Source organism: Mytilus trossulus, chromosome 6, assembly GCF_036588685.1.
Source record: "Mytilus trossulus isolate FHL-02 chromosome 6, PNRI_Mtr1.1.1.hap1, whole genome shotgun sequence".
Lineage (NCBI taxonomy): Eukaryota > Metazoa > Mollusca > Bivalvia > Mytilida > Mytilidae > Mytilus > Mytilus trossulus.
In genome coordinates, this window is record NC_086378.1 from 49,434,843 (window position 1) to 49,450,046 (window position 15,204).

At 31.4% G+C, this 15,204-nt stretch overlaps 1 protein-coding gene across 1 annotated transcript; it reads left to right on the forward strand.

Moving 5' to 3' along the window:
- The first annotated feature begins 464 nt into the window (after window positions 1–464).
- On the forward strand, window positions 465–14,895 carry LOC134721469 (bactericidal permeability-increasing protein-like). The gene is made up of 15 exons (XM_063584519.1): window positions 465–634; window positions 1,713–1,812; window positions 3,903–4,034; window positions 4,850–4,923; window positions 5,653–5,807; window positions 6,130–6,193; window positions 7,011–7,102; window positions 7,665–7,841; window positions 9,259–9,327; window positions 10,119–10,286; window positions 10,555–10,622; window positions 12,045–12,087; window positions 13,194–13,257; window positions 13,610–13,686; window positions 14,587–14,895. The coding sequence occupies exons 1-15, from the start codon at window positions 529–531 to the stop codon at window positions 14,698–14,700; spliced, it is 1,503 nt and encodes a 500-aa protein (XP_063440589.1). The 5' UTR covers window positions 465–528; the 3' UTR covers window positions 14,701–14,895.
- Window positions 14,896–15,204: the final 309 nt, after the last annotated feature.

Consider the following 15,204-nt stretch of genomic DNA (forward strand, 5'->3'; position numbering starts at 1 on the left):
GATTATCAGATTAAAACAAAGCAGTGGTTGGTTTTAATTTACTGATTACAAAATAAACAAATAAAAAAATCCAATTATGTTTATTGAAATCCAAAACGTCATGCACTAGAGATGTCATGGACGGGTTTGTGATATAGAAAACAATCAGAAGATCTGATTTTTATAAAAGTTTACGGCATACGACGGACGATGCACGCCATATGATGAGAAAAGGTCACTTGGTCAAAGGTCAGGTGAGATAAATAAAGCATCTGTCACAACATAAATAGATTTGATCATCGATATGAATCCAGGAAGTTATAGACGCTATTCTACTTGGTATTTAAATACAAAATTATATATATAGTTCATATATTACATCTATTCATTATAGATAGCTCGAAGTCTCAGGTATAATTCAAACAAACCTTTAAATCTTTTAAAATTTTCTATCTTTTAACGCGGAAGTCTTCCACAAGGAAGTAATAGTTATAAATTATACTTATAATAATTTCCTCTCAAATAGTGAAGTGGATAGGTGGATTAAAAATGTGGCTTTTCGTCTTTGTACATGTATTGTGTGCTTTATTTTCTACCATTCTGGCCACAAATCCTGGATTCAGATTACGAATAACAGAAGATGGACTTAACTATGGTATGTTTGGTTATTTGTATGTCTTGTATATATACTAGTATGTCAACATCATCTATAATTAAGTGCTATCTTACATTTATTTAGCTATGTATGCTGAAAGAAGGTGGCATACATCTGTATGTCACAAAATAACATAGAAGCGGAAATGACCAATCTGAAACAGTTAAGTGACCACTTTTGATGACTAGAATTATCATACTCCTTATCAGTTATTGGTGGAATCTTGTTGATAATATTCAATTGCAGTATACATGTTCATTAAAACGTTTTGATTGCCTATAAATGTCTTACAATATCATACCAACTGAAATCAAACCGACGACTTTTTTATTGGCTCAGATTGCTAATAAACGTACTAGACTAAGCATAATATTTCAGCGAATAAACTCCGAAACAAATGAATTAACCAAAATTAAAAAGAAAGCACAAGACTCCCAAAGTGAGATCACAAGTTTTTCCTATATCTCTAGCCAATGTGGCATAAACAAACACGGCAACACTACGCACGGTAAATCTTTAAGTTAGTTTAAAACAAATTCAAGTCTGATGTAAGAATGGTAAAATCTGTAAGCGTTAGAGGTTTTGTGATACAATGACATGTAGATGCTATTGTTATTATGTGTATATTTTGAGGTACAGTTTATATATTTAGTATTTGATGAAGCACTGTTGTTCTCATACAGATAAAGATTGGTGTTGTTTTTTTTTTTAAGTAAAACGTTGGCGATGTAAGTCTGTAACAATTTAAAGTCAAGCGCTGGCAATGTTAATTCTGTAGCGCCGAAGGTTTAAAATCGAAGCGCTTGGGGTGTCTAGCGGTAGATGTGGTTTTTATATTTCCAGCGTTTGTCTTTACATCTACAGCGCTAGCCTTTAAATCTCCACGCTTGCCTTCACATACACAATAACTCTTTACCTGTATGAAAACAACAGGTCTTCGTAACATTGAGATATTCCCAGCAGTTGTGTCAACGGAAAAAAAATTCATATCTGATGTTACACGAATGCAGCCCAACCGATATATGTTTTTATCAACAATAAGCATGATAAGTTGTTTGAATTCAATTGATTTTTTTAGCCAATCAAGTAGCAGTAGATTTAGTAACAAAGAAAATAAAGACCACTAAATTGCCGGATCAAAGTGGAGATGGAAAAAATGTTAAATATTCTCTTACCAAGTGAGTCAAAGTTATAATACGATAATTGACACGCACAAAAGTTTATTCATTATTATTTTTTTTTTTAAATATATCCTTGGCAATCATGGACTTGGTTTTACTTATTATTAAGTGTCTTAAGATTGGATGGTAGTTTATCATATCAGATTATTACATGTCATTTTTCATATCGCATGTATTATCAGCCGGGCGTATGACATTTGCGCCGATTTTGAAAATTTTCATTCTTTCATTTGCGCCGATTTTTTATTTGCTCCTAATTAGATTTACAGGTAAATTAATACTTGTACATGTACTATACCATTGGTAAAATTTGGTTCTAAATGTTTTTCATTTATGTTTAAGATAATTTTGATTCATATTTTTCTGCAACTTCATTGTAACATGATAGACATATTGCACACTGAAACTAGCCGAGGAGACAATTCTTTAATCACCAAGGGCCATACATATCGGAAGATAAGTGTCCTGAAATATAACAATATATCTTACTAATGTACTAAAAAACTGTGTAAAGCCAGAGTCACCACGGATTTTATTGTCAAAACACAGATCGAGCATAAATATGCACTGGCAGATGTCCGAAAGACAGAGGCTAAAGAACTACGGTTACGTTCAGGGAAAATGTCTGGAGATGTATCTTGTAGGCCTTCTTCCACCTCCCCACTGTGAGCAGGGGACAACAGTTATATACATGTTATGATTGACAATTCATAAATTTGTACAAGTGGTTAATGGAAGAGGTCTATAATGTTTAATGAAAAATAACATGACTTGGATGGAGAGTTCTCCCATTGGCACTCATATCACATCTTCTTATATCTATTCACCTGTAATTTACCTGTAAAAAAATCGGCGCAAATGAAAGAAAAAATCGGCGCAAATGAAGTGCAGATCGGCACAAATGCAAAACGCCGTATCAGCCCTAGGTTTAATATCAGCCCAAGAGCCGCATGGCTCGAGGGCTGATATTGACCGAGGGCTGATAATACATGCGATATGTAAAATGACATGTTATGATCTTTTTATCATATGCTTCAACAGTAAAGAAAAATAACAGATTAATGTATCGGTCCTTTTACGTGGTTCCCGAAGTTTAAAGAGTAAAAACGTTCACTGACGTCGGACCCAAAATTTGATACATTCAATATGAAATTTTTCTATCATATGCCTCAACAGAGAGAAAAAATCCAACAGTTTAATATAAACGAATCAACAAAAACAATAATTCAACAATATACATAATTATGAACGTTGTTTGGAAAAGTCATTTTTTTAAAAGAAACTTTCTAAATTATGTTTCAGAAAAAATGCATATATTTAATAATTTGTTTGTTTTTAATTATTTTAATTATTTTTATTATTTTACACGATATACTTTCCATTATAATTTTTTGTGTACACTACTTTGTAATGTTTTCACTGAAAACGTAGCATTGAAGTGTATTTTCCGGAATTGGCCGAGTATCACCGGAATGCCATGTGATAACGTAACGGAAAGGCATGTGATAACAATCGAAGCATGTGATAAACTCTTCATATCAGCCCGCTAAGCACCAATTCGAAAAATATGAAATTTACGTCAATTTAATGTTATTATCATACGGTAAAATGTACATGTTATTTAGTCTAAGTATATGATAAAAGTTATTATCGCCTTCACAGATTATAAACTTCCTACAAAATCTTGGACATACATGTACATTCCTCAAGATGTGTGATATAAATCAATGCAATATAAAGAAGTCAAAATACGAGAGATATAATTTAAAAAAAAAAAATTCAAGCAAAAATCAGTATTTATAATTTTGTTTTATATAACAAAGAAAACAAACTTTACGAGAAAAGCAACTTCACATGTACAAATATAAAGACTCAATACATGTGCATGCATTAATCGTGTCATAAATAAGGCTGAATATTTACAAATAACTGTTTTTAATTACTAAGTATACACACAATTATAATTTGATTATCTTCTGTTGTGCTCTAGCTGTTTTGATTTTTTGATTTTTTTGATTTTTCTATTTTTATTATTCTTGTTTTGCACAATTATCAAATAAGATCTAATAATAAAATGATTTTGATAGCTTGGAAATACGGAATTTTCAACCACCTAGAAGCAGCATAACATTGGCTTCAGAGAGCGACTTACAATGGAAGGCAACAAATTTAGCACTGGAAATTGATGGAAAGTTTCACTACAAATACAAAAAAGGAATGTAAGAAATTTATCTTCTACATGTAATATATATATAATTGGTACCGTAGTTTTTGCTCAAAATATTTAGCCTACTTCCACGAAAATATCTGACGGATACTTAAAAAGTTTACAAGTGTACTCTAAATAGCTAAAAATTTATAACAAAAACAATTACAAAAACAAATATGACAGACTTGAACCAAACTAAATGACAACAAATAAACTTGGGCTACTGACTTGGGACAGGCCCATTAAAATTAAAATGTGGTTTTGATTATATGCATGTTTTAAAATGCCAAACCTTCCCTAACATAGGTGTAACAGTAGAACATAAAACAAACTATAACCATCGGCTGAAAAAAATAACTCATCAGATCGATACAAAGTACAAACCACATAATAAAAACACATATGTTGTCTTCATGACAATAACTTTTATCAGATAAATATACAGATGCACCTTAAAAAGAAGGGAAATAATTCTTCCAAAAATTTGATTAATAATTCATTAGAAATGATGAAACAAAGACAAATACGTGTAGTTTAAAGTTAATCTTAGAAAATAAAGCACAAACAACATAAACATTGCATATAAATGTTATTAAATGCTTCTTTGACAAGTATAAATCGACATTTGTTGAGAAGACCACCTGAAATACTTCATTGTATATTAATTTCTCTTATTCCGATTATATCAATGTTTAACTATTATTTTGATAAGAAACCTTTTCAAACTTTCTTATTAGAAACACCTCGCTATTGACTGTGATAGCCATGACTCGGCATATGCACTTGTGAGTGACTAAAGTGCTTGTTATCTTTTTCATATCATAGCATTAGGTGGTCTGGTGGTGGAAGTGTCAACGTTAAGTTTTCTGATATCTCATTCAGTGTTGGAGTCAATTTAGGTAAGAATTTCATGTATCATTGTCTAGTAGCTGTCTCATTGACTTATTTATATTATTTAACATCTCCCTACTTGTATTGATATTTGTATTTGGATTTTCATATACATATGTGGAGATCTGGTATGATTCCCAATAGAAATACTAACCAACTTGCTCATCTTAGAATTTGTAGGATGTATAAAACATATACGTGATAAACAAGTTTTTTGGGATATGATAAATTGGAAAGGGGTTATGAGTGTATTGATATTAAACTTTCGTTCAACATATTAAGCATTATCGATATTTTATGCATTTTTCCCTTGATCTGTTTTTGTGATAATTTTTCATATCATGCTACTCGCTTGAGATGGAAAATTATCGCTAGAAACTTAGCAGGCACGTGGCGTTGCTAACGAAATTGACATGTGAAATTGACAACGTCGTCATAGGTAAAATAGCGATAAACAGATTATCATTGATTATCTCAACTCGATTGCCTTTCTTGCTTTCGTCGTCCCGGCTCAAGCGAGAAAATCAATCACGTTGAGATGATCAACGATAATCTGTAAGTATCGTTAAATCCCTTTCTTTATAGACATGTTTTTTTTATTAATAATTTGTAACTGTGCATAAGTGTATATATTTCACCTTGTATAAGGTCGCGTGCCATGCATGTAATGAAAGAAAAATCGCAGTTCTCACATGCTACCATTATATAAGACGTATTTATTCTTGTATTGTTTTAAGGCACTGATGGTAGCGGAAGGCCAACAATTAAAGCTGGCAAATGTTCTTGCGATAGTGGTCCAGTAAAAGTAAAATTTAGAGGTGGTTTGGCATGGATATACAATTTGTTCTCTGGAAAGGTTGGAAAAATTATTGCCAGTCAGTTTCAGAGTAAAGTAAGTAAATGCTGGCATCTAAAGCAACTATTTTATCACTAATAATTATATGAAACTGATTAAAAATATGTTTTAAACAGAATAAGAAATTTCCGTTTTGATATCAAGTTATTTTAGATGATTCTATGACCAAAAGGGTCGTATGAAAACGAGAGACAGCTCTCATTTCCTTATACATGTAACTTCTTACGTATTCCGTGGAATATTGTGTCACTTGCGTATTTTTCTCTTTCATTATAAGGGATAGCTATAAAAATCGTACAATAAAATAGATATCTGTATAATAAACATATTAAGCCGATACATGTTACAACATTTGTAGATGTGTGGTATAATACAAGATCTTATCGACAAGAATGCACAAGAAAGTCTATCGACTATTAAAGGTAACATGTTTTTTTTATGCGGATATATATTCAATGTCAGTATCTTGTGGTGATATCTACAATGATAAGCAGTTATTATCGTAAAATAAAACATGTTTCAGGGGATATAGGTCAACGAAAAAAAAAACAAAAAAAAAAACACCCAACAATAATACCAAAACAACCATGTAGCCACCGTGCAGGACTATCTAAACAAAAATATTACGTTTACTTAAAAATTCAGTGCGCTCGATTAAAAAGTTTGACAACCAATTTTGTAACGACGATCAAGATTATTTAACTGTTTAATATGTTTGTGCCAAATCTTGATCATGACATTTCAAAATTAAGACAAATATTATGTATAGCGATCTTATATTTATACTGTCAATATTCAGAGGGCATCGGTAGCCGAGTGGTCTAAGTAGTTACTACTGCAATCACAAGCCAGTCAACACTGAGGTTGTGAGTTCGAACCCCTCGCGTGCGGTGCACTCGAGTCCAAACTTAATTGACTAGGATTGTCATTTTTCTTATCGAAGGACGGTGGTTTTCTCCGGACACTCCCTGCTTCCCCCACCACTTAAAATGATGCTTTGTGGTAATTTTCATGCTTGTATCATCATTTGCACAATTCCCTCGATTTTGCTTGCTAATATCTTCCACTATTATGCATGTCTTAGTATAGGCTGCCGGATAGGAAAAGTCAAGGGATGTCGCACATATTTCTATACCACCATCAACCCTCATGGTGCTAGAGTTCATACGATTATATCTGAGCGTGCATCTTATATATGCTAGTTTTAATATATATGTTACATTGCCTTTTTACTTATAGTGGAGGTACAGCTAGGAGAATTCCTAACATTAGACTATAGACTTCTTGCAGCACCAACTGTTACTTCTGAATATATTGAAGCTGATTTGAAAGTAAGTTTTATAATAATTAATGTTTTTAAACCAATTAAAAAGGACTTGAATAATAAGTGCAGTAAAGAACTTTTGTTTAATTTCTATACGCAACAATAGATACGATAACACAAGCCCATAAAATGTACAATACAATAAAAAAAAAAACACATAGAACACCATTACTTAAAGAAGGCGACAAAGATAAGTGTACAGAATAAAAGAAATAGTATTTATAAGCAGCACACAACAAACCCCCTCAAAAACCAGGTAAATACAAGGCTCCAAAAGGGTAAGACAGTACCTGCTCTATTATATTACAAGTTGATCATCAACCAGTATTCCCTTTTCCTGCTTTCTGTCTTTTAATATTTATTTTATAAAGCATGACGAACTGTGTATTTTCTTTTGATTCTTAAAGGCGTGTCCGGACTGAAGCTTGCTGGATGGAAGCTGACGCTATAGAGCACTTAATTTATATCATACTTATCTGTTATATATATGTCAAGGCTCATCGAAGGTTCGTTATAAAGTCATTAATTGATCGATTTATAATTTATAATTATTTTTTTTTCGATTCTAGGGAGAAATATTTTGGAAGAGTGATAAATCTGAAGCACCGTTTGCGCCCCCTGCCATGGCAACAGTTACAGACAACAAGAAGATGGTGTATATCACACTATCAGAATATATCTTTAATACCATGACTTACCAGGCACACAAACACAACATACTGGTGTTTAACCTGACGTCACAGAACGTACGTATTGAAACTGTTTCTTGTAGATTGTGTATTTGATATCAAATAATGCTTATGTCATTATAAATTGAGGCGACAGTAGTTTACCTATGTTTTTTTTTTCAAATACAAATGAGACGGTGTACCACACACATACCGAGGGAGATCAATGTTAGTAGTCTGGGGTTTCCTGCTTCACATAGAAATTAAACAAAATTGTTGGCGTGTAGATAAGTCTATCATTCTAAAATGTATACCGTACGTGTATGTCATGGGGCTGTTATCTTCTTTTATTATTTCGTGTAATTTAGTATATTTGCTTGTCTCTATTTTGAAGATCACCTGACGTCACCCTCAATTTTTTGTGGGGTTCGTGATGTTCTGTCTTTAGTTTTTTGTGTACTATTTTTTGTCTGTTTGTCTTTTTTATTTTTAACCATGCCGTTGTCAGTTTATTTTCGATTTATGTGTTTGACTTTCCCTCTGGTACATGTATCTTTCACCACTCTTTTCGACTGTTTAATTTGTACGACGCATTCACCAATGCATTGATAAAAACATCTTTAGAATATTCATTTGCATGTTAGTTTATACACGTTGTGATTACTGACATTTCTGTGTAGGTGGTAATGATTGTGCAATATGTTTGCAATTTTTATTTCACATGTTTTCGTCCTTAAAGATTATTATTCAATGTGTTTCGTGCACTGATAAAAAGGCAACTTGAAGCAGTTCCTTTATTTTGTCTTCATTCTGAAATTGCAAATTTGTTTTCCCTTTTGTCTGTTCAACTAATCCCATCAGTACGACCGTCTTCGATAAATGGTATTAAGGATGTTCGCTGCTCAGTTTCAAAATAAAGAACTTTTCATCAACTAGTATGTATTGAAAGGGAATAAATTGAGGAATAGAAAAAGCCAAACAAAAAAATAGGGGTCCATGTGCTTGTTTTCGAAATATCATCCATTGGAATTTTGGCAGGAAAATGTTCTCTCTTGATTTTCCATAGATTTATCATTGACCAGTTAAAGGTCTCAAGTGCTATTGAAAAATAAATAAAATTTTATAAGACTTTTACAAATGACTTATCATTATACATGTAAAAGATTTATAAAAAAAATTAAAATAGGACTTCATGGGGAAATGGCATTCAAATGGATAAACCAGGGGATTCCGAAAATCTGACAAAAAATCCAAATCATGACAAGGTGACATCCTTAAGTGATAATCACAATTATTATTAGAATTCTTTAATTGTCCAGAACAAATGTATTTGTGTTCATGTTCGGAAGAGTATCTGCAAATCCATTCCATCCAGTAATGATACGTCTACAAAGTAAAAAAATAATAGAAGTTTGATTTTGAATTTAATAAAGTGAAAAACTAATAGTTTTAAGTTTACGAATCATAATTTTGTTATTGAAAATTCGATTTTCAGATCAAATCTAAGGATGACGCACTTAACACAACCTGTACGGAAATTTGTATTGGTAAACTTATTCCACAGGTAAGCCACAAATACATGATGATTTAATTTTTGTTTAGGAACTGTTTTCCTAAAGAAATATACCATGCAAAATGTAATGTGACTATTCCGTAACAGTGTCATTAGCAAAATAAATAAATTGAACTGCAAACTAATAAAAATGTTTTTTTGGCGGGACAAAGAGTTCTCTTGGGTATTCACATAAACTTTGAAGGAAGAAAAGAAGGTTCAGATGTTGGTAAAGTGTAATAAATATATGATAAATTCCAAATGTTTGTTTTCTTTTCAATTTTTTCTTCTATATTGAATAGAAATAATAATGCAGTTCGCTTCATTCTCTAGGAACAACAATTTATAAGGATAATTTAAAATCAAAACAGAAACCCTTCATTCCTCATCAACTTAACTATCGCGAACAAAAATCGAAATTCAGGTTCTTCCAAAGTAATCAGTTGTTGACAAGTTAATTGAAGTTATTTCGCCAAATAATATATATCTGCTTTATTCAATGAACAAATATCAAATACAATATTGTAAAGTCATTTGTTAGAACGATTGCAACCAGTAACACGTTATCAGTGTTACAAGCTCATAACTTTTAAAAGAGGAATTGCTAAAATTGCGATAAATAAAATGTTCTGTCGAAATAATTCATTTTGTAAATATTACAATGTCTTCTTTTTTTGAAATCCAAGACATAATTGTAAATTTTCAAGATAGAGCTAATAAACTATTATTGTCGGTAATCGTTGTTTGTTATATGTTTTTCCTCTTGTTAATTGTCAAATGTATCACGTGCTTGTTCACTGCAGATTGGGAAATCATTTCCAAACAGTCAAGTAGAGCTTCACATGAAAAGTTCAAAACCACCGGTAACCAGAATAACTGATGGTAATTTAGGGGTTGCAGCACAAGGAGACATCGATCTGTATGCTAGAAAACCAGATAAAACTCTGCATCATTTATTCCAAATTGCTGGGGTACATATAATATCTATATACATTTTACAATTCTATGTTAATCAAAACTATCTCCTTCATATTTGAAAAAAAAAAATCAAAGGAAATTTATAAATATGACCCTACAATTGATATTCATAACACCGACGTTTTACAAGTGTGCTTTTTTTTTTTCTCATTGTGTGATTTTAATTCACAAGGTTCACAGCTTATACTATAGAATTTATTAACGATTGTTTTTTTTATATATATTATTATGAGAATTATTAAGTGTCTTGTTCTTATTCAGACTGGGTCAATAGCTGTAACACTAACGATAAATGAAACAGTCATTCATGGATCTGTGGAGGATATGAAGTATGTAATAGCTTATCAAATATGGTATAACTTTATTCTACAAATTAAACTATTCTCTGTTTTGTTGTATGTTGTTGGGTTATTGTGGCATTGTTGTATTTACAATGAGAAAACAATAATATATCGTAATTATGACCATGTCACGCTTCAGTTTTGTGTCACGTTACAGTCATACTATCATCATCAAAGAAATTAAGTTTGGGCGTTAAGAAGAGCAACAAACCGTATTGCATGAGCATGAGATAAAAGATAACGAAGCGGTAATAATAATTTAACATAAAAAAATGCCAATAACATGTTTTACAATTATTGATTTAAAAATTGATTTTAAAACTGTATGAATTAGACCATATAAACTACAGTTTTATGCAGGTACTGAATGGTGTAGTCACATAAATAGAACCTTAACAATGAGAAAACGATGTCCACTAATCAATTGTTTGCTCCTAAACGTCCAGTTTTAAATATTTCATATTATTCAGGTAATGAATAAGTAATCCATAAAAACATTTTTAGATTTTAGCTAGTAATATTCTTTCAGCATTATACCATCTACGTTTTCAAAGTTTATGCAATAAAGGCAACATTAGTATACCGCCTACCGGTGTTCAAAAGTCATAAATCGAGTGAGAGAAAAAAAAATAAACGATAGTGCAATACTTGTTTACGTGCGGATAGCTTGCAACGTTGCCTGCATGTACCGTGGCGTAGGATTTAACATCTACTTTCTGGTCGGTCAGCGAAACTTGTATGCTTGCCTTCTTTATTCAAAGCCGAGGTATTGCCTTATACTGGTATGAATAGTCAAAGGGATGGCCGCATGTCTATATCCAGTAAATCATTAGGGCTTGTTACTTGATTAAATAAATATCTGAAAAATAAGTTCCATTTCATCAATATGGTAAGGTAAAAAAAAACTGTGGCGATCTTAGATTACCTGGAAGTATAAGTAGATTCTTCTAAAATACCTGTGCATTTGAAAATGCCTGTACCAAGTCAGAAATATGACAGTTCTTGTCCATTCGTTTTTGATGCGTTTTGTTATTTGATTTTGCCATGTGATTATGGACTTTCCGAATTGATTTTCCTCTGAGTTCAGTATTTTTGTGACTTTATCTTATACCAAAAACGAAGCATTACAGCAATTTGTTACACGTCAATAAGAATACATCCTATATTAATTATTTTCTCATTCAAAAAGCAAATATGGAAGGCTTCTGATAAATGAATAGTATTTATAACTTAAAAACAAGAAATATATATTCTCATATAAAATGATAACAGGAAAGAGTGATTGAAAATTCTCCTTTGAAAGCTTTATAAAACTATTTGGTGCATCTTTAAATTCTGTACATGGGTGTAAAGATTTATACCTGCTAGATAGTTAATTTTATTTATTTTATATCTTTTCGTTGTTTACAGAATAAAGTTAAATGTTTCAAAGTCTTCTATTGGACCTGTAAATGTAAGTATATAACGTCAGATTTATTTGGTACATGGATTTGATATTTAACAGATTGTTACTCTTCATATCTACACAAGACAGATCTTGAAAGCTGGGTGCATGTAAAATTCAAATAGATTCTGCACGGAGTTTGATACAATGTTTCTCAACTTGACATGTTGAATTCTTAAAGCAAGGACCATTTTTTTTTAAAGATTCGCTGGTTTAATCTGTTTCTCTAATGAGTCTTTACGATATGAATACACACTTAAAAAAAGTGATAAATCGGCTAAGAATTGGTGAAATCCATCGCATGCTTCGTTGTATGATGATGTTAATGATACAAAAAAAATGTTTTGTTACTACAAATGTACGGCATACGTTCATGAAAAAAATATAAATACCGAACTCGATAGTTATTATAAAAAAGGGACAAAAACTGTCAAAATCAAAATTAAATATCCAATGCTCACTTACTGTTTTATGTAAGAAGGAATACGCATTCGTAGCTTCCGTTGTCAAATTTCTCATCAGAAACACACTCTTTGACCCTTCGTGTGATCATACATATCTCATATCTATATCATATGACCTGCTTGAAAAGTATTGATGAAATTAAAGAACGACAACAGCGGAACTGACTATAAAAACAAAGTGAATTAATGAGTTACAATGCATTTTCTTGAACCCTGTTTTACCTTAATTGCATCTGATTATTCTATTGCAAATCAATATTTCTTTTTTTCCCCTAAGGTTTAAAATTGAAAACGGGATTTCATCCTATAAAAAATGAAAAAAAAACCAAAATACCGAACTACGAGTAAAATTAAAAACGGAAAGTCCGTAATCAAATGACAAAATCAAGAGCTTAAACTCATCAAACGTCACACATGTACTTCTGATTTGATACAGGCACTATTCTGAAGTAAAAAAATGGTGGATCGAACCTGGTTAAATAGATAACTAAACTTCTCACTTGCATGACAGTCGCTTAAAATTCCATTATATTGGCAGTTTATTTTACTTGAATGTATGCTTCTTCCATTTCTGAAAGACACTCAAACGGTCATGGATATATAGTTAATATTAGTTTTATTCAAAACAGTTTGTATCAACATTTGTTACAGGAAAAAGCTTTACAGTTCCTAGTAGACAGTGCTATTAAAACAACAATAACACCAATGTTAAATGGTGAGTAGAAGATAGTGATATGTCATTAGAAATACTATTATGAAACATCTAATATAAGTAAATATAGTAACTCTAAATACCACACCTCAACTTTCAATGATTTTTTTCAAATCTTAAAACATAAGGCAAAAACAAACACATAAACAAAACATTTTATTTCTTTGTTTTTACTCGAACGTGTAGATGTATTTTACTGTCAAAATGTCATTATTGCTGATTTTAATAATATATATGTTAACAGAGTAATACATGCGTTGAAGAGTTACTTTCTAATAAATTTATGTTGTTTTATGTTTTATGTTTAATAGTTATGTATTATTTCAAGTAGATAGATTAACTTTTTTTTCTTCAGATCTTGGAACCAAAGGTTTCCCAATGCCGTCGACAGATAATTTAAAATTAAACCAGTTTGATTTTAAACTTTTACAGGTAAAGAATTAAGTTTGTCAGCTTCCGTAACTCAGGCTAAGATACAAAATGCAAACGTACACGACTTGGCCGTCCTAATAAAAAACATCTCTCCGTATTGCAATTCCCAGAAGAGATTACCACAATTAAATTGAAATTCACAAATGTACGAGATAGCACATGATCAAGTAGATAAACAAATATTAAAACATTGAGCAATGAGGAATCAGGTGCGATGGTTTCTGTAAGATATTGAATGTACCTCTTGTTCCATATGCTCTCTTCAACGGGTCTTCAATACACGATTTTTAAAAAAAGAAGACAATTACAAATCTGAAATGTTATTGGTAGTAAAAATACTAAACGTAACATAAAATAAATTTTAACTTTGGTTTTGTTATACTTTCACATATTATTAATTAATTAACAAAGCATTTTAGATTGCATGGATGAATCACACAATGCAGTTCATATTGCAGTAAAAAGATTCGATTACCATGCTTATAGTTTGGTCAGACAACGCGTGTGTGTTGCATTTTAACGTTGAGTCGTTTGTGTTTTCTCTTATTTTTGAGATATTGAGATAAGACGTGGCACGGTACTTGTCTATCCCAAATTTATGTATTTGGTTTTGATGTTATATTTGTTATTCTCGTAGTGTTTTGTCTGTTGCTTGGTCCGTTTCGGTGTTGTGTCGTTGTTCTCCTCTTATATTTAATGCGTTTCCCTCCCCTCGGTTTTAGTTTGTTACCCCGATTTTGTTTTTTGTCCATGGATTTATGAGTTTTGAACAGCGGTATACTACTGTTGCCTTTAATCATCAATAGTGCTCGAATCAATAACGTTGTGAAAGATCAAAGTTCATTCCTGATTTTCACTAATATATTTATGATACTTGAAAGAATTTGTTTTATTTTTTAGAATACAATGCTGATTGAAACCAATCTGAAGTACATACCTGAACCTACAAAAATCAAATCGACTGTTCTGAAATTTATCCCGAGAGCTCAATTCAAGTCAATAAACAATGTTTAAATTATGTCATTTGACGATAATATATTGCTTGTGTTGATATAGTCCACATTGTATACAAATCATATTCTACTGTCAAATGTTTGGAAGCAAATGAATGCCATATTGTATTCTTTACAATCTTACTGAATATGGTAACTTATAAATGCTATTACAGTTGTAAATGCTATTACAGAAATAAAGAATCTTTTATAATGATCAATATTTTCTTTTGCTTACAAATTCAGCCATTTATTGATTTCAAAATTTAATTCTGTTACAACATTTTTATGTTTTTTCAGCCTTCTTTAATATTCGAATTATAAAAAAGATCATGCATTTAGATTACGGATTTGTGCATGATAGATTCAGAAACTACTGTCATGAGATATACACGGTGATTGATAGCTTGTTCCTCACGTGTTACTTCTCGTACGCCATAATGGTGACATGCTGAATGAAGCAGCAGCATACATTTATTTCGTTGACTTAACGTATAATTATATGTAGCAGAAAAATCGAATCTAT

Excerpts from the sequence above, each read along its gene's own strand:
- LOC134721469 (XM_063584519.1), top strand. The coding sequence starts at position 529 with ATGTGGCTTTTCGTCTTTGTACATGTATTGTGTGCTTTATTTTCTACC. Across the intron at positions 6,194-7,010 it reads AAGTCTATCGACTATTAAAG|TGGAGGTACAGCTAGGAGAA; the intron begins GTAACATGTTTT and ends TTTTACTTATAG. Across the intron at positions 10,623-12,044 it reads GGATCTGTGGAGGATATGAA|AATAAAGTTAAATGTTTCAA; the intron begins GTATGTAATAGC and ends CGTTGTTTACAG.